The 25,716-nt window shown below is 52.7% G+C and overlaps 11 protein-coding genes across 11 annotated transcripts; 5 read left to right on the forward strand and 6 right to left on the reverse strand.

The window, feature by feature from the left end:
• Positions 1 to 192: 192 nt before the first annotated feature.
• INT6 (eukaryotic translation initiation factor 3 subunit E) lies at positions 193 to 1,605 on the reverse strand (the record flags this gene model as incomplete). Its single annotated transcript, XM_049353588.1, has 3 exons — positions 193 to 406; positions 461 to 1,056; positions 1,105 to 1,605. The coding sequence occupies 3 exons, from the start codon at positions 1,603 to 1,605 to the stop codon at positions 193 to 195; spliced, it is 1,311 nt and encodes a 436-aa protein (XP_049212036.1).
• Positions 1,606 to 1,831: 226 nt separating this feature from the next.
• J4E79_004706 (uncharacterized protein) lies at positions 1,832 to 2,606 on the forward strand (the record flags this gene model as incomplete). The annotated part of the gene is made up of 2 exons (XM_049353589.1): positions 1,832 to 1,943; positions 1,996 to 2,606. 2 exons carry the CDS (start codon positions 1,832 to 1,834, stop codon positions 2,604 to 2,606), a joined length of 723 nt encoding a protein of 240 aa, XP_049212037.1.
• Positions 2,607 to 3,038: 432 nt separating this feature from the next.
• Positions 3,039 to 4,435, reverse strand: J4E79_004707 (uncharacterized protein; the record flags this gene model as incomplete). The annotated part of the gene is made up of 3 exons (XM_049353590.1): positions 3,039 to 3,749; positions 3,845 to 4,153; positions 4,232 to 4,435. 3 exons carry the CDS (start codon positions 4,433 to 4,435, stop codon positions 3,039 to 3,041), a joined length of 1,224 nt encoding a protein of 407 aa, XP_049212038.1.
• Positions 4,436 to 8,231: 3,796 nt separating this feature from the next.
• Positions 8,232 to 9,306, forward strand: J4E79_004708 (uncharacterized protein; the record flags this gene model as incomplete). The annotated part of the gene is made up of 2 exons (XM_049353591.1): positions 8,232 to 9,168; positions 9,230 to 9,306. The coding sequence occupies 2 exons, from the start codon at positions 8,232 to 8,234 to the stop codon at positions 9,304 to 9,306; spliced, it is 1,014 nt and encodes a 337-aa protein (XP_049212039.1).
• Positions 9,307 to 9,494: 188 nt separating this feature from the next.
• J4E79_004709 (uncharacterized protein) lies at positions 9,495 to 12,998 on the forward strand (the record flags this gene model as incomplete). Its single annotated transcript, XM_049353592.1, has 4 exons — positions 9,495 to 9,708; positions 9,815 to 9,861; positions 11,950 to 12,903; positions 12,957 to 12,998. The coding sequence occupies 4 exons, from the start codon at positions 9,495 to 9,497 to the stop codon at positions 12,996 to 12,998; spliced, it is 1,257 nt and encodes a 418-aa protein (XP_049212040.1).
• Positions 12,999 to 13,967: 969 nt separating this feature from the next.
• J4E79_004710 (uncharacterized protein) lies at positions 13,968 to 15,844 on the reverse strand (the record flags this gene model as incomplete). Its single annotated transcript, XM_049353593.1, has 5 exons — positions 13,968 to 14,219; positions 14,275 to 14,690; positions 14,739 to 15,256; positions 15,305 to 15,680; positions 15,736 to 15,844. 5 exons carry the CDS (start codon positions 15,842 to 15,844, stop codon positions 13,968 to 13,970), a joined length of 1,671 nt encoding a protein of 556 aa, XP_049212041.1.
• Positions 15,845 to 17,955: 2,111 nt separating this feature from the next.
• On the reverse strand, positions 17,956 to 19,738 carry J4E79_004711 (uncharacterized protein; the record flags this gene model as incomplete). The annotated part of the gene is made up of 2 exons (XM_049353594.1): positions 17,956 to 18,065; positions 18,340 to 19,738. 2 exons carry the CDS (start codon positions 19,736 to 19,738, stop codon positions 17,956 to 17,958), a joined length of 1,509 nt encoding a protein of 502 aa, XP_049212042.1.
• A 1,074-nt stretch (positions 19,739 to 20,812) lies between these two features.
• On the reverse strand, positions 20,813 to 21,686 carry J4E79_004712 (uncharacterized protein; the record flags this gene model as incomplete). The annotated part of the gene is made up of 2 exons (XM_049353595.1): positions 20,813 to 21,510; positions 21,602 to 21,686. 2 exons carry the CDS (start codon positions 21,684 to 21,686, stop codon positions 20,813 to 20,815), a joined length of 783 nt encoding a protein of 260 aa, XP_049212043.1.
• Positions 21,687 to 22,863: 1,177 nt separating this feature from the next.
• On the reverse strand, positions 22,864 to 23,784 carry J4E79_004713 (uncharacterized protein; the record flags this gene model as incomplete). Its single annotated transcript, XM_049353596.1, has 3 exons — positions 22,864 to 23,591; positions 23,639 to 23,651; positions 23,701 to 23,784. The coding sequence occupies 3 exons, from the start codon at positions 23,782 to 23,784 to the stop codon at positions 22,864 to 22,866; spliced, it is 825 nt and encodes a 274-aa protein (XP_049212044.1).
• A 193-nt stretch (positions 23,785 to 23,977) lies between these two features.
• J4E79_004714 (uncharacterized protein) lies at positions 23,978 to 24,847 on the forward strand (the record flags this gene model as incomplete). Its single annotated transcript, XM_049353597.1, has 4 exons — positions 23,978 to 24,009; positions 24,055 to 24,334; positions 24,380 to 24,554; positions 24,624 to 24,847. 4 exons carry the CDS (start codon positions 23,978 to 23,980, stop codon positions 24,845 to 24,847), a joined length of 711 nt encoding a protein of 236 aa, XP_049212045.1.
• Positions 24,848 to 25,098: 251 nt separating this feature from the next.
• Positions 25,099 to 25,618, forward strand: J4E79_004715 (uncharacterized protein; the record flags this gene model as incomplete). The annotated part of the gene is made up of 3 exons (XM_049353598.1): positions 25,099 to 25,138; positions 25,197 to 25,279; positions 25,334 to 25,618. 3 exons carry the CDS (start codon positions 25,099 to 25,101, stop codon positions 25,616 to 25,618), a joined length of 408 nt encoding a protein of 135 aa, XP_049212046.1.
• Positions 25,619 to 25,716: the final 98 nt, after the last annotated feature.

Genomic DNA, 25,716 nt, shown 5'->3' on the forward strand with positions numbered 1-25,716 from the left:
TGCAGTGCGCGAGCCTTGCCCACGCCTGATTCGTAAAGCGCCAAATGCCGAACCCAGACTTTTCGATCATTCCTTCATCCCTTTCATGATCGTCATCGTGTCCCCCATCATAGTCTCCCCGCCTCCCCAGAAGCTGTTAGCTTCCCCCCGTATTATGCAACGAACGAGTCGACCGATTGTAATGTGTCGCGCTCATTTCGCAACAGCGGCGCTCAGGACCTGTGTCCTGAAGAAGCCTCCCTTTGTCCTCTCGATGACTTGTTGGTAGACGGACTGTGGTGGGTGGTTCATGACGACTGTGCCGGCTTGGTAATCGATCTTTGCGTCTACGCGAGTGTCGCGGATGAGGTTGACGATCCACTTCTCACCCTCGTCTTGTGAAAGGCCGAGGCGGGTCGAGAGATCCCTAGTCGTGAATTAGTACGGTTTTGGAAGCGACGAGAAATGTAGAATGACTCACTTGATGTCGATTCTCTGGTGGATCTTGCAGTAGCTCTCCGAGATGAGATGTCTCGCTGAGTCGACAAACAAGTCTGCGGCGCCCAACAAGAAGAAGTCGTTCTTCAAGATCTCCTCCGTCTCGCTGAGCTTCTTCTGCGCCTCCTCAAAGTCAAAGTCGATGTACAGAGCCTTGATGAAGTCGGTGACGGGGTCGTTGTACTCGTAGCCTTCTTGTCGCACGATCCTGATGAGATCCTTGAGCTGCTTCTGGTACTGGTTCGAGTTCCTGCCACGGTTGCGGCCGGTGATGACGGCAGCGGCCAGGTAGCGCAGGATCCACGGGCAGTTGGTCTGGATGGTGTTGATGTAGGCGGGGGAGAAGAACATGTCGGTGAGGGTTTCGCGCGAGGATTCGTGGTTGAAGAGGGGGAAGAGCGACCAGTGGATCAACCAGGTGCGGTGCTGGAGCTGTGCGAGGGGGTTGTTGAAGAGGCGTGTGTCGATGATCTCCTTGAGCTTGTTGATCTCCTCCATGGCCGAGTCCCAGTTGACGGAGAGGATCTCGCAGGCGAGCTTTCCCCAGGTGGCCTCGCGCTCCTTGTCGCCGTCGGTGGTCTGCTAACGTTAGTAACCAGTATGCCGTGGGGCTGCATATAAACGTACCAGAACGCGGAAGCGGTAGAGCAGCTCAGCGGCGTGTGGGTAGACACCGCACGAGTACTGGAACTGGCCAAACTCGAGCAGCTGGTTGATCATGTCCAAGTCGACGCCGTGGCTCTCCTTCAGGTATGCCAAGTTCTGCTGCTTGTCGCTGCGCAGGTTGGTGACGACGTTCTCGTCGTCGAGCAGGCCGCTGATCTTGCTGGTGGCCTCCTCGAGCTGGTCGCGCTTCTTGAGGACCTCGTCGCGCTTGGTCTTGAACTCGTCGGACATGTCGTCGAGGCCGTGGACCTCCTGGTGCAGCTGGCCGACGAAATCCGTCATGTTGGTGGGCTTGAGCAGTTCGAGCAGCAGCTTCTTCTGCTCGACGGTCTGGTCGGCGTCTTCATCGCTGGAGAAGTTGAGGAGCGGGTAGACGAGATGGCGGTCGAGGTTGGGCATGAGCTTGGGGAGCAGCGAGTACTGCTCGGCGACATTTGCGCCGGTTGCCGCTGAGTCCGCCATGGTGGGTGGGTGGTTGTGGTGGGAGGAGTTATGGCGATGTCGAGCGTGGTGGGGTGGGCTCGGAAACGAAAAAAGCAGCCGGACTGTGCGCGCGAGGGACCCCAGGCGCTACTTCTGGAGTTGAGCCGCAGACCATGGCCGCAGCATTCACCCCACGGCCCTCGCGACACATCCCTCGACCCTTGGACACGTGGTAGAATACTTTCACCGGCATCGCTGCACCACAATGCCTCGCTTGCAGTCTCTCGTCCCGCTCCTGCGCCCATTGGCCGCCCCAAGAGCCATCGCATGCCGGCCGCACTTCCGCTTCTCTACAGCGACAAGATGGCAGGCTGAGCGTAAGCTGTGCATTCTTCTAGTACAATAGGTACACCAATTGACGCTCCATAGAACCCCCGCCAGACTCCAAGCCCATCGTTCAGCCATCCCTCCCACCCAACGCTTCTTCTCAACACCCGACATCTCCCCAAGAAGCTCAACGCGCCGCCGACCTTGCCGCAGCAGAGTCTCTCACCGAAGGCGACAGCGCGCAACCGCCCGAGCAGAAGCCGACACTGCCCTCCAAGCACCCCCGGTCCGACAACAAGCCAGAACAGACACCCTCGCAAGCGAAGCCCGCAAAGGCCGATGACGTCGCGCCCAAGCCCGCGACCGCGCCCTCAGACACAGCCGACACAACATCGACGCTCCAGAAGAAGGTCGCTAAGAAGCCAAAGACGCCGCGCGCCCCCAAATTATCTCTACCGCCGCCCAAGTACGCCGTCTCGAGATCTGCGAACAAGAACCTGCCCATCTACACCGACTACAAGCGAGGAGGCAACTTGCATCTGACGACGGTACGAAAGGTCACCGGCGACCTATCTGCTTTGAGGGACGAGCTGAGAGTCTTCTTGAATAAAAAGAACGAGGACGTCAAGATCAACAGCGTGACACAACATGTCATTGTCAAGGGACATCACACTGCCGAGATTGCTACATTCCTGAAGGCGCGGGGCATGTAAACATGGGCAAGAGAGAGATTGTGTCGCGTGAAAAACGAATGTATATATCATGTTGTAGTACAACTTGTACCATATGGGAAAGAGGGTAGACGAGAAACGTTGGCTATGATTGTTCAGTCAGTACAATGAACGATCCCGTTGCATCAGGGACATCAAGAGGCAGAAACCAGCTGGCTTGCACATCACCATCATGTTGTATTCTCGAGTCAGAGGTGTGAAGCCTGAGTTCCATTGCTACTATGGACGAGATCTAATCTATACCCCAAGCGTACTTGTAAAAGGCTTCCGAAATGTCCCTGCAATTCATTACATGTCTCAAGTACCGTGTAGAACAAGCTTCTAGTAGAGGTCAGTTGTATCCTGTAAAGTGGGTGTAGACTCATGTCTTACCACGGAAATCGCGCAGCGCGAATAGTGAACCTGGACAGGCGATCAAGGAGGAGGGCAGCAAGTCCAGCACTGACCAAAGTAGCACTCCCAGCGACATGGCTTGAAGTTTGTTGCTACGTTGGCGGATGATACGTCGCTGGAGTCGCTGGCGGCGCCGCCCATGTCGGGCATGCAGACCGCCCAGCACTGACCGAAATAGCACTCCCAGTGGCACTTGATCTTAGCCTTTGAAACGGGGTCGTTGACCACAGTCTCCTTCTTCGCTTCTTCATCACAGACCAGTCCGCAGAGCGACTTGTCCGTGTTGCAAATCTCGCGGCAGACCTTGTGTGGAATGTCTGGAATGTTCTCGATGGCGGTTTCGGTCCCAGCTACTGGCTCAACAACGGTCTCAGCCCAGCAACTGCCAGAGGTCAAGTCGCAATGGTAGAGGAAAGCATTCTCAACATGCTCGTTGTTCTCCAGCTGTGTATGGTTTGCAGTGACAGAGACAGACGTGTCGGCATGGAGCTCGGTCTCGTCGATGACAATCGCGCCGCTGGCTGCATAGGCAGCTACTCCAGCGACGTCGGTACACTGGCGCGTGCACGTCACATGGAAGCAGATCCAGACGCATTTCTGTGCAGCTTCTTCGCGCTTAGTCGCTGGAGCCACAGAAGTAGCAGAGATGTCGGCAACGACACCATCCATGGTGGCGGGGTCTGATGCATCGACCTGCTGAGTCTTGTGGCAACTACGGCTGCAGACGTTGCACTATGAGGCTGTCAGTCTATTTTCTCTCGTAATCAAGACGGCTATGAGAGGTTGGCGCGCCATCCAGAAGATAGCGCACCGGAATAGAGACTTACGTCGGGATCATTGCACCGTATGGGTAGACATTCTTCTTCAGTGAGGTTGTTTTGCTTGCAGAACAGGTTGATGTATATACATCGGTAGCAATTAGCGTCAGCAAAGACATCATCACCGGGAATGGCGAGTGAGTCGTCGCGCTTAGCCGCTGGAGCCACAGAGGTAGAAGAGATGTCGGCAACGGCCGCGTCAATGGCAGAGATCAAGGTGTTGGTGGAGACAGTGTCCGAGACATCAGTAGGGACATCGACGGGTCCAGCGACAGCATCCCCGATCGGTGGACAGTGTGGATTGCACTGTCGGCACATCTACATTCTGTTAGACCTCGCCTTCGCCCAGCTCAACCCAGCTCGCCAATGCAAGCAAGAAGGCGGGTGAAGACTTACCAGACTGAGGCACCACAGTGTGTCGCATTTGTACTCGCTGAGCTTCCTGTCCTTGCAAACTTTGCCAATCGAGGTTACGCAAGCCGGACAGTTGAGACCAGCAGTTGATACTTCGGTGGAAGCAGCGATGGGTGAAGCGGAGGTGATTGCGACCAAGCTGATGAGGAGGAGAGCGAGCATCTTGAAGAGATTGAACACAGCCATGGCGATGGTCGGAGCGGTGTTTTCTTGTGTGGGTTCAAGAGTAGGTGGGGAGGGGAGAAAGAATAGAAGAAATAAACAAAAGGGAAGCACAGGCCGGAGCGGATCAATGCAAACGGAGCGTGAGCGTGACTGAGGAAAGTGAGGTGAGGACCCGCCGAGGATAGAACGTGTTTGCTGTGGTCACTCGGTGCAGTGAGCCGGTGTGCGAGCGCGCGGGTGCGGTCTCGTAATTGGCCCAAGTATCCCCGTTCTAGGGTACTACTCGAGGTGTGGAACGCGGGGGTCGAAATGTGAAGGTGAAAGAGAACGACAAAGGAAGACAGACTTGACAGAGTATACTTGCTTGAGGACTAATGGACTAACCAAATGACTTGCGAGTCTTCACGCCTCTGGTCACCCGTCGATACATCGCTTAGGCCGTCAAATGATCACGGAACTGTTATGGCTTAGGGCTAAGAAGCCTCCCCATATATTTTCGATAGCTGCCATGACTGTTGCATCTTCTTATCGCGCTGCGGCGTTGATTGGAAAGGCGAGCGACCGTTGAGGGAAGTTGAGCCGCAGGGTTGGGCTTCATCGGCGCATCGTCACATGCACACTGGCTGATCATTAGTAGTCTGGAGTATGACACTGCTGCAAACAATACTTTGTGCGTGTAGAACATACCCCAACGTGCAGTCGCGGATTACAATCACATGGCAAGCGGGTCTTGACGCTCACGTTGCCGTTGCCAATGCTTCCACAATCGTACAAGCCTGCCTATCCACGCGACAAAACGCGTTTTAAGCGCCAAAGACTACAACATGGGTTCTGCTGTCCCCTGATGATCACACCCTGATGCAATAATGTCCGTGTATGATGCTGTAAAGTTTCTCCTCACATGAGCGCTCGTCCCTTCATCTGCTCTTGATGGGTGGACGTTGAATTTACGTTTAGGCTATGATCAGCCATACCTACTTGAGCTGATCCGATACTCTGGATCCATGTGGCAAGAGGCCCGCGGGGGAGTTATCCCCACTGACAAACCACAGGGTGGTACTTAGCGCGAGGCAGTGGTAGGACCGACTGGTCCGCGGAGCATGCTTTCGCTGGACCAATCTCGCCCCGAAGCATTCGTCTCCGTTCATCGCATGCCAGTCTTCGAAAGTCTCTTGCGGATATAAGTGGGCGTATCGAGCGGTTGTGTAAGGCTGCCTGCGTGGTGGCTAAGAAATGCCATCATGGTCCATGCGGTTTCGCTAAAACCCGATCTTGCAACTAGAATCCGATCCTTCCGCACCCGTGTATGGTCTACTGCTGTGCGATCGATGAGCTGCATGTAGTCTTACGTAGACACGTAACGCGCTCAAAATCTTGCAGAGCATATGCTATGCTTGTAGCGCTGTATTCGGCCGCCTTATTTTTTTTTCCTACTCCATTCCTGACACAAAGTCCCTACGAGCGTCTCTCCGCAGATGTTCTAATTATACCTGGCTACGTCTTTTTTGACTGAACGCACCCAACGAAGCTGCTGGCGTGTTTTTGCCGTCAGCCACAATGAACATCGATCACGAATCGACTGTCTGCAAATCATTTATAGACAGGAACGGTAATGGCGCTTGTCGGTATGTCTCTCGTCCGCAGTGTTCTGAATCTTCTGATGCGATGTATGCTAACACCTACAATATGCAAGCGCGGTCACCAAACAAGGATTTGTAGGCTTTTTACATGGTAATCCTGCAGATCGAATTCGGCCGTGTACGTGAATCGGGTTCTAAGAATGGGTACGATCGCGACGGTTCAGTGTTCGTGAAGTTGCTGCCGTTTCGTCAGTCGGTGGACTGCTGCTCGTAAGCCGTGGTACGCAGTTGGCGAATCTGGCTTTGAAAGGTGCTCGTAGGAACTTGGGACCCTCGACGACAGCGGGTGTCCAGATCGCGCCGGTGGCGTCCGCAGATGAAGTGCAGAAGCAAATCTGTGACCGTGAGATAATAGGAAATATCAGCTGGATGGCGCCTGCGCTTGTGAAATGTGGCTGCGATGCCGAATCTCCATTATCAGGCTCGGCCTGAGCTGGCACCTTTGCTGGCATCTCACCTTCCGCGCGCTCCATGATCCGGCTCCGGGGTTTCCAAGTCATTTCTGAGTGTGCGGGGACGCAACTGCAAAGGCTCAACGGTACAGGGTCCTCTACCAAGGGATCCGCCCACATTTCATGCATTCGGTTCACCGTCGAGATTCGTACGTATTCTCGGCCTGCGAAGCTCACGCTAAGCAGTGTTACTGTGGTGTCGCACGCTTTCACTGCTTGCGGAACTCCTGTCAGTCGGTCTTGAGTGTATGGTCCGGCTGTTCTCTCTCGGAAATTCGTTGGGTGCCACGTCTGGCCCGGTGCTTGCGATAGTTGGTCATTGCAGGTACGGCTAAGGAGTGTTGCCAGCGGGCAGGGTGTGTGGATGGTCTCGGCTAGGACGGATTCGTGTGATCGGGGAGTTCGTGGGCGCACGCGTGGACGGCAAGACAACACGAGCGTTGAGGATGGCAGTCTCGTCAGGGTGCGAAGGCTCTGGTTTCCAACGTCGAAACGAGGTTCTGAACTATGCTAATCTGAGCAACTCTTGGCGATGCAGTTCGAGAGGTAGGTCAGCAGCCCCGATGCGGATGCAGTCTGCGCTTGCTGTGGATCGCGACCCAGTACAGCTGAAGAGTAGTACTGGTAGTTCAAGAAATACAGCAGCCTTCGTGCTGATGAGCTTCCTCAGGTAGCTATTTGACCTGCTCGAGACCTCGATACGAATCAGTCTTTTTGGACTAGAATCACATCCGGCGGCCAGTTGTCAGAGTATTTGACCGATAGACTGGCGGGACTGGGCTGATCCTCGAGATCTTTGGGCAGATGCGGCCCTGCGTACGGGGCACACAAGACACTGGGTGCATAGCAAAGTCTCAGCACCCGATACCCACTTACCTAAGCACCTGGAGAGGGTTTGGGATCCGAGCGCCGCCCTTCTACGGGCTCTGACTGGCTGCGGGATCTTTTCCCGCAGCCAACTTTCACCTAGCAAGGGCCACCAGCATTGAGCGGGTGAGGTCCAGTATCGAAGATTGGCCTTCATCGAGGCAGTCATGGGCTTTGCACGAATGCCGTATCTTCAATACACAGTCTAGTCTATGAGCAACAGCGTGACGTTGCACCCCGATCCACCCAGCATCGACCGACAGACCGGCCATCGAACGTTTTCGACGGGTGAGTTATACGCTCAACTCCCCTTTTCAGCGCGTCAGAGGGTAAAGCATATACTCTGGCAAATGACTAATGTTATCAAGACTACGTCGGAGAGTTGAACAGCCTGCGACTCCGTAGCATATCTAGCCCACACCTGCCTCGCTTCCACGTGCCCTGCTTGAGCGCTCTTGATTTCTGTCCAAGATTGCCGAGAGGATCCTACAGATGTCACTGCTTCGGTAAAGGCTACGCGCAAACTCCAGAAGTCGTCCGAAGGGTCCCTGAAACGACACAATTACGTAGTTGTGGTACGCACTTCCGATATTAGCCATTTTGTCGATTCATGACGAGCGCCATCGTCGAGGGATCGGGCTCGAGGCGAAGGGCACATCCCCACTAGCTAATACGGCGACAGGTACACTTCGATTCGAACCTGGGATTTGGATTTCCTATACATGGGGTAACTCCGGTTCCCAGCCTACACATGAAACGTATTACTGACTTCATACAGTAAATTCCGCTCTAGGAGCGGCTGGTAAGTGGATCCATGAGGTTGCGGCGACAAAGTCCGCTGATCTGCACAAGCCTTACATGTCGAGCGCGCCGCGTCAAATGTCAGTGTCCTGCTTCCAGGCACTCCTTGCCGTACTGATAGTCCTCCCAGGTGACGAGACCCGTCCAGTATGCAAAGCATGCGGCAAGAAAAACCGTCCCTGTCAGTGGGAGGAGCCTCATACTAAGTTCAAGGACTACCGGCCTGACGGGCCCTCTTCCAGTCGATCTGCTGCCGGCGGTACTGATGAGGAAACCGAGACCAAAGAGGACCTGATGGATGTTGACGGTGTCGATGGGGTCGATAACATCAGTCGAACAGAAGGAGCCGTTCGTGCAAACAGTTTCAGCGAGGAAGGCTTGAGCCGGAACACTTCACCGAGAAGGCGGAAAAACAGTCGGACCGATGGGACATCGGAAGGCCCATCGACCAGCGTCTCCTCACCGTCGGCTCAGCTATCGCCAGGCTCGCCTTACTTTGTTCCCCGATCTAAGAGCACAACGGGTGGCGTGTCGGTGGCGAGTTTGCTGCAGTCGCACGACCCGGACGGCATGCCAGAGGGCTCGCTGCCGATGCATACCCGCCAGGCCATGCAGCAGCCGAATGCGCATTCGCATAACCGTAGAGACATGCCAGATGGAACTAGAAACTACTCACCCCGGCCTGTTCCTTTGACGCATGAAGAGGCCTTGCTCGTGCACCACTACACCGAACATCTTGGCCGCTGGCTTGACTGCACCGACGCCACTCGTCAATTTACGCTGGGCGTACCGGAGAAGGTCAAACAATGCCCGGTACTTTGCCATGCCGTCATGTCATTTGCTGCTCGCCACTGCAGAAAAGACGCGACAGCCGAGGCGGCCTATCAGCGTTGCATCGCCCTGCTCATCGAACGATTGAATGAGCAAGCTGCTAGCCACGACGAAACGCTTTTGTGTGCGATCGTCATACTGCGGTTCTACGAGCAGCTAAATGGTGCGTACTATAGTATGCATTGCGTCTCTCATGCCTAACAAGTCCTTCTAGTCCCGTCCAGTACCGGTTCTGATGATGAACAGCACCTCGCAGGCTGTTCGGCCATTATTCGATCTTCTCAGGGAAATCACTATGTAGATCCATCAGCGCCCACGTTGCGCGAAGCTGCTTTTTGGGTCTATGTCCGCCAGTGCCTCTACAATGCCACTATCAATCAGCAACCCCCTGATATCGATTTTTCTTTGCAGCTACACCCAACCCCAAGCTCACTACGAGATGCGCACCCGCTGGCTCGACTAAGACTGGAGACGGCCTGGTCCAATCAAATGACTTGGAATCTTGCATGTGTCGTCAACTTCTGCTTCGACGGCAAGGAGCCACAAAACGAAAAGGCTTACAAGATGCGGCGATGGAACGAGCTGTGGGATCTTGTCCAGACGTGGATGCATGGTAGACCGGACGGCTTCAATGCAATTTTCGAAGGCCCAGCCGGCGATGGGGGCTGCTTTCCTGAGATTCTCTTCACAGCCGACTGGCACGGTAAGTTATCTAACATGTCCTTCCACGCAAATGCTCACACTACCATCAGCTGTATCGTTTGGGTTCTATCATTTTGCCTGTATCATGTTGCTTCGATACAAGCCAGGCCCCAAGTTCGCAATCCGCAACGTCGGCAGCCTGTCTGAAACAGATGTAAGGACCAAAGTTACCAAACAGCACGAACATTTGCTTATTGAAGTAGAATCAGATCTTGACGCATGCTCGCGCCATTTCCGGGGCTAGTAATAGCTCACCGGAGACTGTCCCACTAGCAATCACCGTCTGTCACACCATCTTTATCTGGGGACCTCTTGTATGCGACCCAAAAGAGAGAGATCAGGTAGTACAGCTTTTAAACAACTTCGAGAAAAACCATGTGTGGCCGACGACGTGGATCAGTAACGCATTGAAGGCCGAATGGGGTATCCCAACATCGTCAGCTCCTGTGGCTTAGCTCATGAAGTAGAAACTCGAGCCGGCATTGACTCTTGGCCTACCCAAAACCAGCTTGGGTCGGTTGTGGAATAGGACCACAAGAAGAAGGTGGATGTGAAAGATGATGAAACCCATACAAGACATTTATTGTGCAAAACAAAGCGCTCAGTGTCTGGAAGCCAGTACCGTCGTGTCTAAGTCATACCCGCGAATCATTCTGGTATAATCCATACCAGCTTTGGACGCCATGGTCAGCTGCCTGTATCCCGTCACTTTGTCCCCTTCATGTAGCTCTAGAACTCGACGCAGAACTCCCATTATCATGCGAGAACATGGATGTCTCTCAACCCGGGAGCTTCCAGCAGTCAACCGAACTTGTGCAATCCGGGAAGATATACCTTCCGAGGATTGGGAGCTCGGGTAACAACTCCGAGTGGAATCCATATAATGTCACAGCTACATCTTACTATACAGTAACAATGCCTCTCTTGGAAATAGTACTTTCTCGTGTGCTGATCTCTGTTTTCACGTGCAATCATTCGCCCCAATGAATTCTTTCAGATAATCTCACATCCAGGGCTGCATTGTTCGGCTCGGTTCACCGAAGATTGCCTGAGCTGTACGCATGTACCCGTGGCCGGTGGCCAGAAGGATGTGGAATCTATTAGTGAAGCAAGCTGAAAGTCGTGTGTGGCGCAGCACATCTAGATCACTAAACTACCCGTTTCGTACGCTGCTGCCTGAGTTACCGTGATTACGCGCTTGATCACGATACCTGTGTTGAAACCTTGCTAGAGCACCCCTTGTAGTATCATAAATCGTACTGTTTGCCATAGTACGCGTCTTGTCGATCTTGGATATTCAACAGATGCTCGCATTTCGTCCCACATGCCACCACCAGTTTGACCGTAAGGCAGCTGGCTGAAGCCAAGACGAGAAGCTCTTTTTGCATCCGAAAGCCTCGCAACAAAGCACCGATATCCGGCAGCTGCGGTCGCTTATTGCACGTCTGGGAGCGCTACGTGAGTATCACCTAGATATTACTGTGATGCATATGGCCTTGTACAACGCGTTATACCTGCATTCCATCAATCGCTAGGTATGTAGCAGACCGGCAATGAAGAACACAAAGCGCATCTTCCCGTGCGAAGTTGATTAGCATGTGCCTGGTTGCTGACTTGATATGTTGAAGGGATGACCGTTGAGCAGCTACGTCATTTCACGGCCGGATATCTGTCCCGGGCCAATCCCTTCGCGTAAGTCGTAACGAGGTGCCAGAGTCCGGTCACGGGAGTCTTGGTACATCAAGTCCTCATCGGGTCCGTTGAGATCTGCATAGCGCGACACGGATACCCATCCACCCCACAGCGTACCTTTAGCATGCATTTCTCTCTGCAAAGCCCCTTATGGGGCGATAACCCGAGATGCCTTGGGTGACGCCTCAGTCGAACGCCACTGGACAAGTCCCCCCTTGCCTAGGTACCTCCGGGCCTCTACCATTTGATAATCTTCGCCTCCGGATGTGAAGCACTCATGTGTACTTCTTGATTGAACAACAGTCAAGCTTAGTATGCGTCGCAACGACTCAGCAACAGACCATGGAAGCCTACAAGTTCATACGAGAGAGACCATGAAGAGTGCATTGGACCTCCGCATTCTAGGGGTCTGTTGCGGAAGTGGGTTAAACCAGCTTGACTTCGCGCTGGTCCGGTATCTGCAAGCCTCCCCTAGTGCTACGCTGTATCTAGAACTCATCCAAGTTAGTGTTGTTCATACTGTCGCCCTGCAAATGCTGACGAACGATAGTGCGGTTCGCTACCTACCTCACCTCCTGTTCGAAACCACATCCTCACTTCCATCCGCGAAGTTGAGCGCAACTCCTCACTAGCGACACGCCTCAACGCGCTGCTCGGTTACTTGTTCTCCAATGGCATTACCACTTTCTGTGAGAAGCATTGCATACCACTCGCATCCATAAACCTGGTCGGCACACACACATCGGGCTTGAGGCGACCTGACATGCCTGAAACAAACGACCTGAGCACGCACCCGCTGGGATGGAACGCCAATATAAACACTGAGATTGGTGTCAACACTGTCTTCGACTTTGCTGTCATTGAAGCTGGGTCTTTGAGACCTCAAGTTTCCCCCGTCGCCTACATTGATCAACTCTTCTTGAGACACTCTTCTAAGTTTCGAGCTTGTCTGAACATTGGCGAGCTTGCGAATTGTAGCTTCATTCCTCCTCAGTCGAAGGGAGATGCTCGAGGGACAAATTGTCGCGACTGCGGGCCTGGAAGCGTGTTCATTGACTACGCCATGAAGTACTGCACTTCAAACGATCGGAACAATGACAACGACGGGGAGTATGCAGCGCCGGGGAAGCCCAATCAAGCTATCGTCACACGGTTCCTCCAGACGCATGATTACTCTCGCGTCTTGCCTTCTTTAAGCATAGCCCGGGATATGTTTGGTGAACATGAAGCCCAACGAGTCGTTGATGAGTGCATCTTCATGAAACTCTCTGAAGCAGACATAATCGCTACCGTTACCCGTATAACGGCCGAGAATATCTTGAAGCAGTATCGCAGGCTCCTCGCGCTCCGCTTTCCTGCCGGCCAGGACGTCGACGAACTCTTCATCAGCGGCCCGAGTGCGCGCAACGCGAACATCATAGACTACCTCGAAGCGGAGCTCCCCGAGAGCGTGATCACAAAGCCATTCGACGATATAGGCATACCAGGCGATGCGAACGAGGCCGTGTGTTATGCACACCTTGCATTGGAATCGGTGCTGGGACAACCAACACGCAGTTCTACGGAATTATCGCGGCCTTGGAGCCAGTCAGGTCATGATGCTGTACTGGGAAGGGTGGCGCGGGGCGAAAGTTGGGAAACCCTAACGGCCCAGCTGCAAAAGTTTGGCGATGGGAAACCTCGCATTTTGGCGCAGAACGTGGAGATAATCGGCCATTGAGGATCTGGGAGTGAAATGATGGCACGAGCAAGATGACGGAAAAACGGGGCGTTGACGGTTGGAAAGTAGAAGATGGCAATGCCGTACTTGTTTTCTGGGGCAGAGCGGTGATGCGCTCTCTCCCGCGGAGCTCCTTTTGAAGGCAATCTTCTTACGTCACAGGGAGTATGGAGCTCGACGCACAACTCGGCGAGATGTTTGAACAGCAACGCACGCGTACACCTGTCAATCTGGTGGCGTGCGCTTTTACATTCCAGGTGTTCTTTACGCGATGCTTTTGAAAGCAGCTCAGCTTTGGCGTACCTACCTAGGTAGGCAGCATATGGCTTCAGGCGTCAAATACAAGATTGCTCCTGACAAACATCTCTTTCGCAACTAGCATGAGATGCACATGCTAAAGCATGTCTTTGATGTGCACTACATTTCCCCTAATATGTAACGCTGATCACAACGTCTAGATATCCATTACCAGATCTCGTCGGACGGGAATTCGTATTCTCAAGTAGGCAAACCGGGCGCAATCGAATCGCATCTTTACATCCATCGCGACGTTGCGTGGTCATCGTTACAATACGATACGCAATCAAACGATCACCATGATACGGGGTAGCTAGCCAAGAAGTTTGCGTTGCACGTACGTCGCATGTACACAACGTCTTTCACCGGAGGCGAGCAGGAGCGACCCGCTCATCGTGCACTATGAGACTGCGCATCGTAAGCCCAGTCCTTCGATCGATTGCATCATTCAAATTTCAATCGTAGTGCGCGAAGCCGTGATAAGAATAAACTGAATAATTGTCTCGCTAGTTACAAATGTACTGGCCCCCTTGCTGAGCAATTGTCCTGCTTCAAGGGACTGCGGTTGTAGTGACAGTCTCGTTTTGTTTGCCTGCGATGATGTCGCGCATGATGCGCGCCTTCTGTTGCTCTTCCGCCTCACTGCTGACATCCTTGAAAACCTGGTCCATCTCCTCCAAAGTCTTGCCAGATGTCTCCGGGACTACGAAGAATGTGAAAACAAAGGCGAGTCCACAAAAGACGGCGAAGAAGGTGTAGGCTCCGTAGCCGGTGTTTTGAACAAGAGGAGGAGTGATCAACCCCTGGTATACAGGTCAGTCGCTAGCCACAGACAGTAAAGACGAAAGGAACACTTACGATGATGAAGTTGTTGAACCAGTTAGAGCACGTTGAGAGCGCCACGCCCTTTGCTCGCAAGGAAGATGGGAATATTTCCGAAGGCATAGCCCACGGGACGGGTCCCCAAGTAGCACCGAAGCTGAACATGTAGAAGAATAGGAAGGCAACGGCGACCCAGCCTTCTACTGCAAAGTCCAGCCATTGTCCACCAAACTTGCCAACCAAGACAGCGATGATGAGGTGGCAAATAAACATGAGAGCAGCACCGGTGAGGAGGAGTGGCCGGCGCCCGAAGCGATCCATGGTCCATAGACTTGTTGCGACACCAACGAGCTGTGTGCAGTTGATGATGCCGGAAAGTAGAAGCTGCATCTCGTAGTCCTGGCCTAGTGTTTCGAAAAGAGAGGGCGAATAGTAGATCAACGCATTGATACCTAGAGTCGTGTTAGTATTTTCTCACGTCGGGGTAAGGAGGAACATACCAACAAACTGCTGGAAGAACATGATGCCAACTCCGACGACAGTGCGCTTCCAGCATCCATGTCTAAAGCAGTCGAGCCAAGACTGAACCTCAAGCTTGAACTCGTTCGTGCGAGTTTTGGCCTGTAGCTCAGGGTGCCTCTCAACGCTCACTTCGTGGTTGAAGGTAACTTCTGCGCGAATCTCGCACCATTCTTGGAAGATGCGCGGGTCGTCAGTGGGAAGCTTGCGGAGCTTGCCCAGTACAACTAGGGCTTCGTCGTCGCGGCCTTTACTGGCGAGCCATCTTGGAGAGAAGGGCAAGAAAACAATGCCAGCACCCAGAACAAGACCGGGAATCATCTGGATAAGGAACGGGAGACGCCATGACCATTCGCCGGCCATGAAGCGCGTACCGTAGGTCGTCCAAAAGGCGATCACGATGCCGAGGACGATGCTGAATTCCTGCAGGACGAGAAGGGCACCGCGGATCTCCGGTGGCGCAATCTCAGAGATGTAGAGTGGGGCGATAGTTGCAAGACTACGCGTGGTTAGCATCTATCCCGTGTACAAACATGGCTCAACATACGCTCCAATTCCCCATCCTCCGATCAAACGTCCGACAGTCAACATGGCGTAGTCCATTGCCGCTGTTTGTAGAATGCTTCCGATCGTGAAGATGACGACTGCGACGACGATGGAATACTTCCTGGAGAGTTTGTCTGCAATCCAGCCGGCAAAAAGGGCACCGATCAGTGCGCCCAGTTCCAGCATAGCAGTCATCAGGCCCTTCCAGAAACCAGCTCCTGAAGCTTCACTCGAGACACGCGGAAACCGGTCGAGGAATTGATCCATGACGAGCGTTACGGAAATAACACCCTGATCGTATCCAAAGAGAAGACCTCCAATCGTAGCAAAGGCTGCACACATGGCAACGTAAGGGTTGGAGAAGAGGCCGCGGAAACCTGGCTCTGGGATTAGCCCACGTGTGATTGAGGTTCCACTAAGTGATATGCATACCTGCTGGTCCATAAGGCTCCCGAGTCACCGTTCCCTGTTTGCTAGGGAACGGAGACATTGCCTCGCGCTGCTCATAAGGGGCGCTCTTGATCGAATCTTGTCCACCCATGATGACGTGCAGTGATATGGGTCGTGTCTTGTTGAAATCGCCTGTGTAGTGGATGGCCTGGCTAGGAGGGAGTAGTGAATGCGAGGAGGCAATCGACCGCTTTATGCACTTTCGATATCTCGCTTGATGCCGCGTTAACTCTTGTCCGGTGGGTCCACACCATGTACAGTATCTGCCAACGCTAGTGTCAGGCGTCTGACTGCCGTTAAGCGCACATCCGATGACTTCCCAGAACGAACGCCAAGGAGTGTGGATGGAATGCTAGGAACCACCACGGCCGGCGTTTTTTGAAGCGGCTTCACGTTAGCTCAGCTTCACACCTACCTCTTGCGACCTTCTGTCTGTTACGTTCGTGGGTGACTTGAGATGCCAGCGCGGTGTGCGCATGTGGGGTTTGTGCTGTTGAGGCTACGCCGCTTGGATCGGAAGATTCGCTCGAAGTTTCTGTGGGACCCTTGCGTCCGAGACTGACCGAGCTGCTCTGCTACGGATCGTGAGAATCAGTAGCAATTGCATGATGAACGTCTTGATGCTAATCTTGATATTAGATCGCGTGACATTGGTCTCCGAATTTGCTTCTGAGAGGCTGGCATTGGCTCCGCAAACCTTCGAAACCCCTGCTGCCGGCGTCATACGCTCTTCTCCGCATCTTCAAAGGCCGCGGTGACCGTATGGGGTGCTCGGAGACCCCAGAAAACGCGCGCGAGCGTGCCAGTGCTACCCCGGATTCCCCAAAATTAGGCTCGCGTCGTTCCGCGCTGTGCAGTTGTCCAGTTGGGTAAACGTCCTTTCAAAGCTGACCATCTCAAGGGAAAAGCTGCCGGCGAAAGTGGAGGTCGCGGCGGGAATTCCTGCTTCAAGCGAGCATTAGTGGAAGCTAGGCGCTGGACTAACCCCGATCAGCATCGGAAGGAAAGAGTCGCCGACAAGTGGGCCGCGCTACTGAAGGGACAGTAATTCTAACCGCCGACCTGTCATCTTTCCGTTATCACGCACGACGTCACTACGTCTTTCGATCACTCATCAGCTCAGTTCCAGTACAAGACAGAAACGTGGGGTCTCCACATCCCCTCTTACCTGTTCATCTGGGGGAAAGTACGGCGACTGATGTTCGTGGTCTCCCCGGACAATGTAGAGCGGAAGCGGAGTGAACTCTTCTAACCCCTCCACCCAAGAAAGGATGTGATGTATGTCTCGTATGCATTGCACATTCAATGGCGGCATTCATTAAGATTTCTGTGTCCCGATACATACTTCGCGGGACCAGGGGATCACATATAGAAACCGAAAGAACGAGCAGGTGGTATTCCGTTTCATGATTCCATTACAGCTGCTCTTACACACTACAAGGTACTTGTCCTACCCTGAAAAATTCCAAAACATGACATTTCACCTCATCGATGTAGCCTCGCCATGCCCACAATCAGGCGCTTGTCTCCATGAAAGCCCACCCTCTCCCTCTTCATCAACATAGTAATGCTCTGGGTGGTCGAGACGGGCGCGCCAGCACGAGGGCGTACAATTTGTCCTCTGCGTCATCTCGCATCGTACAGCGCGATAGAATGCTGACGGCAGGTCCCTCAATTCCTGCACTAGTGGAATGCCATCCTGAGACAACAATTGCTCAGGGTTAGGGAGAAGGTACGCGAACATATCCGCCAAAAGCGTACGTAGCCGTGAATGAGAAACCGAAAACTTATACGTGAATAAGATGACATCGTCCAGCTCGAGGCGCCAATCATGGATATGCACATAGGTAAAGCAATCCATGACATCGTTCATCCAAGCCCTGTCGTCGATCCGCTCGCCAAAAACGTATGCACGAGCCAAGAACATGAGAACCTCGTCAGCGGTAGAAGGAGTGAGTCGACCAAGGGAAGCCATGGTAGGAAGCCTACCACGACGTAGCCACTCCACGTATTCTTTGACCACTCGGCTGGAGAATTGTTCGCCCACGAAGTGGGTCCTCACTTTTCCAGAAGCTGGGTATAAGTTTCCAGGTTCAATGAAGTAATCCGTATTCCTCGCCAGGGTGTGTTGGTAAGCTATTGCGGATCTGTCATACTGGTGATTTACAACCAGCTCTACAACTAAATCAGGGTCCGCTTGGATTAGGATTGGTCGAGGTGATCTGCGTTGATCTGGAGTTGGTCGAACCGGAGGCGTTGCAGGCACGTTGGATCTTCCGAGTGGTGTTCCGCTTGCTGAGCCATAAGTCGACCTAGCCGTGTCATGGTTGTTCCGCTCTGGTTCCAACGATCGCCGGTTCTGGCTAGACTGTGCGAGACCGTTAGACGGCGGTGCTGGCCGACCATAGGGAAAGCCGCTTCCTTGATTTTGCGGCCCGGTGGAAGCTGATGGCGTGGCGGAATTGGAAGGTCGTGGTGCTCGCGGGCCATGGGGGATCTCGATTTCTTGGTTCTGCGGCCCAGTGGAAGCTGACGGCGAAGCGGTAGACTTTTTCAGGATCCCTCGAAGAGGAGGCTCCGTCCTACCATGAGACTTCGGCTTCGGGGCTGACGAAGACGAAACTTGTGTCTGGGCGCCTTGGTTGCGGGTGATGGTTTCGCGTTTGGCCGGCGGCTGTGGCTCGACCCATGGCTCTGTCTGGGTGCCCTGGTCTCGTGTAGGTTTTTTGGGCTCGACTGGAGGCAGTGGAGGCGTCCATGGCTTTGTCTGGGTGCCCTGGTCTCGGGTAGGATTCCTAGGCGTGACTGGGGGCAGTGGAGGTGTCCAGGGTTCTGTTTGGGTGCCTTGAACTTGAACAGAAGTCTTAGGCTTGCTAGGCCGTTGTGACTGTGCGGGTGATTTTGTTTGAGCCTGAATAGGCGCCTTGGCCTTGGGAGGCTGTGCCGGCGGTGGTGTCTGGGTGTGTTGAACTTGAGTGGGTGGCTTGGCCTTGGGAGGCTGCTGCAACTGTGCCGGTGGTGGTGCTTGAGTTTGTTGGACCTCGGTAGAGGACTGAGGCTTGCTCGGCAGTTGGGGCTTAACAGCAAGGGTTAGAGCAGTCGCAGGCTGCTTAACCATTTCTTGAGTAGATGGTGCAAGTCGATCGTTGGGCTTCGGCTTTTGGGCAGGCAATTCGGTCGACGCTCGTGCTTTGTTTCCCAGATTCTCGGTAGGCTCATGGGTTTCTTCAAGCTGTGATTCGAGAGGCGGTGGTGATAGCGCCCGATGACCTTCGAGAGGAGCTGATGACTCGTCGCTAGAATTTCCAGGTGCTGCTTCATCCTCGACCTTTGGCCGGCACACAACGTTATCAGCTGAAACAATTGTGCCCTGCTTCTCTTCGCCATCTGTTACTTCAACGTCTTCTTGTAATGTCTGTTTTCCGAGCGAAAGATGCTTGAGCTTATCGCCTAGATCGGCTTCAAAGTTTGTGGTATCTTGAGGCTGTCCAGCATCTTGAGACTTCGCAACATTTGTGACGCCTTTCTCACCAAAAGACCATGATATGGCAGGGGCTTGGCTGTTCGGAAGGGTATCACTAGAGACATCTCCAGCGTCTGACACGTTGCTTGCCTTCTTCTTTCGCGCTGACGGCGTCGTAGTCCAAGGTGTCTCAGTCTCGGCGACATCGGGCTCTTGCTGTGGAAGCTCGTCCTGCGGGTCGTCGTTCTTGACTGGCTCAGTTTCAGTGATATCCTGTGCCTCTATAGTCGGAGTGGATTCGATGGGCTCTTCGGAAGTTTCGGCAGCGTCATCCGGTTCGAGTGTCGCATCGTCTCCGGCATCGTCACGATCCCAAGCTGAGGAAGAGTTAAGGTCCTCCAAGGTTCTGGTCTTGTTCTCTTCTTGCTTGTCGCTCATGCCGCCCCGTCCCTTCTTTTTCTTGCTCGAACTGGCTACCCCATCGGCGCCGGAGGCGCCCTTCTTCTTATTCTTGCCTCCCATCTTTCTGATTGCTGATGTTTGCTTGGGAAAGGAGCTCAGGTGACTCTTGATGGAGTTTGATGGAAGTTCTGGTTGAGCGGAGCAGTGTAAAGCAGTGCGGTGTTGAGGTGTTGAGTCGAGGGATCGGGGGTTTATATAGGCTAGGGGAGTGGCAGAACCACAGCTACTCAGTCGGTCGGCGCAAGTGCACGCACCTATTGGAGACAGCCACCGGGCACTGCGATACATTGTCCAGCGTGGTTGCGGTAGCGGTGATGAGTGAAATGCAACTGAAGTGAAAGAGATTCACAATCGCGCATCGTAGCGTGCGCCGAATATCTTCCAGGCATCGTCAAACCTCTAAGGTAAAACCTTTTGTAGTGGGACGCACCGAACTTCATGGCTTGGTTTCAAATACTAGAACATTTAGAAGAGTATATACTGCTGCATACTGTGAAACAAGGTGCTTAGGAGAAGCACCCGCATCGCAATTATATACTGTGTTACATACCTGAGTTGTGCCCGCATTCATGCACCAGACGTTTGATAAAGCACCAATCTTTTGTATGCAAACGAGGAAGCCTGCTAGTCTAGTTTGTATCGTGAGGAAAGTCCTCATTGACGAATCGAACTTTGAAAAGGCCCCAGTGCCGCACGATGAGCTCCCTCTTATTACTAGAGAGAAGACACCTCGTACCAGAGACGCGCATATGCTGTGAGCACATGCAGATCTCATTGGAAGGCAAAACCTAAACAGGGCTGCAGGATACGTTGAAGCAACACTATACAAAGTAGGCAATCTAACGTTGACGTAGGCTCTACGCGACCTTGTCCTATGAGAGGGACGGAGGTTGGTGTTACATAGTTTCTCTTGCCTGAATAGTGTACAGCAGGAAAGTCGCCACCCTTTAGTCGCTGATGGTGTTGTCATCGGTGAATGGCGTAAACTAATTCTGTATGCTAGTAACATGTTGAAACATATCTGCGGTGGCGAGAGAAGTTGTGAGTCCACGGATTGCTGCGAGGTCGGCTAGAGTGAATTAGATTTGCGATAGCGCACGAACGAATACAAATTGGTAGCAGAACATACATTTCTCAGACTTCGTTCAGCATAGGCCAATAACCTTCCGTGTACTCATCCCATGGGCGCGAAAGTTTCTGTATCGAATTTATCCTTGGTATCGCATCCAGAACGTCCACCAATGCTTCGCGAGGCAAGCGATTGAAGTCTGGCCTTCGATCCTCGTCCTGAAGGGTAGCATATGCACACATGTCCGCGGCTAACGCCCTGATGGGCGAGCTTTCGGGTGTGCCACGGTAAAGAACACGTATAGCCTCCTCAGAAGGAAAATCTGGTATACAGAGAATTCTCCGGTCCGGTGGCTTATCTTCGTCATCATAACTATCATTTTGTACACCAGCCATGGTGTTGAGAACAGTCTGCTGGTAATGTCGGTCCAGTATCTGCTCACCAAACACGTATGCGGTCGCAAGGTCGATCCAAACTGGATTGTTTTCCTCGCCATCTTCGAAGGTTCGATAGAGATCGAAGCACCTGGCTGGTACTTTTCCAGAGTACAACCAGTGTGCGTAGGTTTCAACATCTTTTACTGTGTAAGCGGGTAGCTCAATATGATCCGGCCTCTCCCGCATGGCCGCCCATTCAGGCTTCAGGGCTCGGGCGAAGAATTCAGAAGTTCTTGTAAGAATATCTTGATGGACTTGGATCGACACAGCCTCGTGCGCTGGTCCGATCACGAGCGTGATCATGGGTCCTCTCAGACTAGGCCATACTAGTTAGTTCTGTCCACACATCCCTTTACAGACAAACTTGCCGGAAAGTCTTCGACACTTGAATGCGCGCGTTCGTAGGCTGTGAGATACCATCGCCGCTCTGTGTGATTTCGATGTCGTCATCAGCATCGGTGTGATCTTGCACCATGCTTTCGGCATCGTCAGTCAAATCCATGACTTTTGTCGCGTTCCGAGGGTGACAGCCTGGCGTATCGTCGCTGGTAAGATGCGCACTTGGGTGTGCAATTGCGCGGGGTCTGGGGCAAGAACGCCATTGAGTAAGCGAGGACCTAGGCCGTGATGGCAAGTGGGCGCAGCCCTCACCAGGGGCGGCAACAATTTGTGTCGCATCCTCAAAAGATTTGTTAGGACTATTTTCTTACTAGAAGTGTACATTGTCCTAGACATTTTATACTCACTGAGTTATAATAGTATGTATGTAGCAAAACCCGGAAATGCAACACAGAATTATGACCACCTCTCGTGCCGTTGCGCGTGTGGACAACGATGTAGTCAACTCTATAGACAGCTAGTACTTGTTCAAGCATATATGAAGAGGCTCTAGAGTAGAACTAAGTAAGCGACAGGGGTGCGTTACAAGTCCGTTCTCCGTATACCGGTGGCTTGCTATCTCATCGCGACGTCTTACCACGCGATGCACCAAGGTATCAAAAAGTAAATAAGCAAAAGCAAATCGTAGGATAGTAAGCAAGCCGGGCCAGGAAGGATTGTATGCTGAGAAAATAGCAGCGCGAGGTGGTTGTGCTTTTGGAAAGTGCAAAAGAGTCATGGGGTATTGACCTTCTGAGAAGATGGACGTTTGTTGTGAACCTTAAAGTATTATTATTGTCTATGTTTGTGAAGCGCAGTAAGCGGTAGTCTTTACAAGATTTCAAGTTCAAGCGTCGTGGTGGTGCAAAAAGTTCGGCGGTTGGGTGGCGCCAAAACTCCGCCATTTCACCCTCCACCTCAACCACAACCACGCAAAAAAGAAGCCACTGTTTACAGGCATTAAACACGACGTCGTGAACAAGATTCGAACCTGGTCAATTGGGTTAATTGCCGTCTTTTGGGCATTTCGAACATGAGTATTACTTACTTGCGAGGCCGAAGCCATTAGATAACTGAATGAAGAATTCAAGTCTAACCCATTAACCACTCTGGCATCACGACTGATGATTTGATGAAGAATTTCCCGTCTATTGCATCTATAACTAGAATATGTTACGCTACGTTCGCACTGCGGAATGATTTGGGTCATCGTACATGAACTTGGGCGTGGTGGGGCGCAGTTAAGTCACTTGGGCGCTTATCAGAATTTAGCCATGTCAAACTATGTGTCATTGGAACATCTAAAGACTACTCTTCCCACTAAGTACCCACAGTCTGTCACCGCCCACCTTGCCTTCCTGCTTAAGCTTGTCGAGAATCTGGCGTATCCCCCTCTCCGCCGGTTCCCAAAGGCTTTCTGGGTACTCCTTGTAGATTACTTTTACAATATCCATAGAACCCATGCCTTGACTCTCTGCAAGTACATCCAACACCTGTTTCTCACGCTGCTTGCGATGTTTTATATACTCAGTGATTTTTGATGGACCATCTTCGATGACAGGCCCATGACCGGGATATGCGCGACCCCTGAACTGCGTCGACATGGCGTCGAGACTTTTCATGTACGCTGCCAGATCTTCGAATACGGCTGTGCCCTGACCCAATACGTTGTCCGCCGTGAACATGGCATCTTCTTCCTCCAACACGAAAGCTGTGTGGTCTGTGGTATGTCCCGGGCAGAAGAAGGCACGTAGGGTCGCGCCTTCCGTCTCAAACTTCTGCCCATCACTTATCGCGAGCCAGTCGTCGTGCGGATCGTTCTTGTAGACCTTCGTGTCGGGAGAGTGCGCGAGTAGGTCGGGGACACCTTGGATATGATCGTGGTGCCAGTGCGTCAATAGCACTTTGTCGATGGTGATGTTCTCCTTTGAAAGGAGCGACTTGATCGACGCTATCCACTGCGGTTTGCCTTCGCCAGTGTCAATGAGCAGTCGTGATGCGCCACGACCAACTATGTACGTGTTTGTGCCTAGTTTACTTAGAACATGTTAACCGTAAGATGGCAACTGCATGTACCTTGCAGCGTGAACTTGGGCTTTGTCAGATCGCGCCGTTTCTTAGATGATAACGGCGCTCACCTTGCTAGGGTTGCCGCCGAGGACCCTGATAACCCGATCGCTGACCTGCTCAACTTCTGGAAGCGATACCAAAGATTCTGCCATCTTTGAGTATAGTGCGCGTGTGCTAGAGGTTGCTGACGGCCATCGCAATCGCGGGCGCATGGTCGCTCTGACCTCAGGTTCCAGCTGGACCAGCACAGCCGAGGCACACTGTTATCGATAGTGGGATACGACTCAACCAAACTATCACTTTTCAGGTACGCTGTGCGGCAACCTGCCTTGGGCCAAACTCAACATGGCGTCGATAGCAGACGACGATGAGATACCGTAAGTCTTACTAGCTGATCGCAGCCCAAATGCTAACAAATGAAGACAGCTCTCCGGTGATGCTCTTGCCGCGCTAAAAGAATTTTATGGCGAGCGGGATGCACGACAAAAGCAGTTTGAGGAACTCAAAGGCCAAGCCGAAGATGACTTCGAAGGGAAGTTGTCCATGGACGCCTTCACCGAAGACTGGAATGCAAGTCAATTTTGGTATAGCGACGAGACCGCTATGGTGCTTGCGCGACAGCTTCTGGATGGTGCGACAGATGAGACAAGGATAGCAGTCGTGTCTGCTCCGAGTGCTTTCATCCAGCTGAAAAATCTACTGGTGAGTACTCTGGAAGCGCAAGACGAGAAAAACCAACATTGTTAGAATTCGGGTGAAGTCAAGTGCCGCCCGCAGATTAAATTGCTGGAGTTTGACGAGCGCTTTGCCGTCTTCAAGGAGTTCGTGCGCTACGACTTCGAGAAGGCGATCCAACTACCAGCTGAGATGAAGGCCTCGTTCGATGTCATCATTTGCGACCCGCCATTTCTGAGTCAAGATTGTCAAACTAAAGGTATTTCCATGATATGTCTCCAACAATCGTATGTTCGATGTCGCTAACACGGCATAGCTGCCTTGACCGTGCGATGGTTAGCGAAGTCATGGACGCAAGATTCTCTGCGTCTCATTGTCTGCACTGGCGAGCGTATGGAAAGCCTGGTTACAGACAAACTATACGGGAAAGTAGGAACTAAGACGACTGATTACGAGATCAAGCACGCCAAAGGATTGAGCAACGAGTTCAGATGCTACGCGAACTTTGAGTGCCCATCGTGGAAGTGGGCAAAGTCATGACCCGCGAGAACATGAGGTAGCTATACTTGAGAGGATGAATACTTCTACAATCAAGGCAGTAGTGTTTATAAGGAAATGCTCGTGATTGGAATATACATGTGAAGCATGGCGGAACCGTCCCGCCAAACAGCTACCCCACATGTCCCTCGGTCAACCCCACTTCGCTCTCAAAGCATAAGCTCGCTGCGTCATCTTCATTCACCAACCAGACCCGTACCAACCAACCAACCACCCATTCCACGAGTACCACAATGTCCTCCGCTGCATGCATCTTCTGCAAGATCATCAAGGGTAACAACCTCTTAGCTTGGCTGTTCTCTGAGTCGAAAATGGCTAACAGAAGGACTAGGCGAGATCCCTTCGATGAAGATCTTCGAGAGCGAAAAGACACTTGCTTTCCTTGACATCGGTCCTTTGAGCAAAGGCCACTCTGTATGCTTTCTAGTCCCTCCAGTATCAACCAGCCCAAGACTAATGTGCCCCTAGCTGATCATCCCTAAACACCACGGCGCAAAGCTCCACGACATACCCGACGACCAGCTCGCCGAAGTCCTCTCCGTCACGAAGCGAATTGCTATCGCGCAGAACATCCAAGACTACAACATCTTACAGAACAATGGAAGGATTGCCCACCAGGTCGTGGATCACGTACACTTCCACCTAATCCCAAAGCCGAACCAACAGGAGGGTCTCGGGATTGAGTGGCCAACTAAGGAAGCGGACAAGAGCGAATTGAGCAAGCTGCTGGAGGAGATCAAGAGCAAGATGTGAAGCAGCGTGTATCGCACTCGTACAGGGCATCAATGAAGCATGTTGACTCAGGCCAGAGGCGCATATCTCAGCACTTGACCGGCGCCACTAACATTCGA

Source organism: Alternaria viburni, assembly GCF_023758015.1.
Source record: "Alternaria viburni strain BMP 2772 chromosome Unknown scaffold_8, whole genome shotgun sequence".
Classification (NCBI taxonomy): Eukaryota; Fungi; Ascomycota; class Dothideomycetes; order Pleosporales; family Pleosporaceae; genus Alternaria; species Alternaria viburni.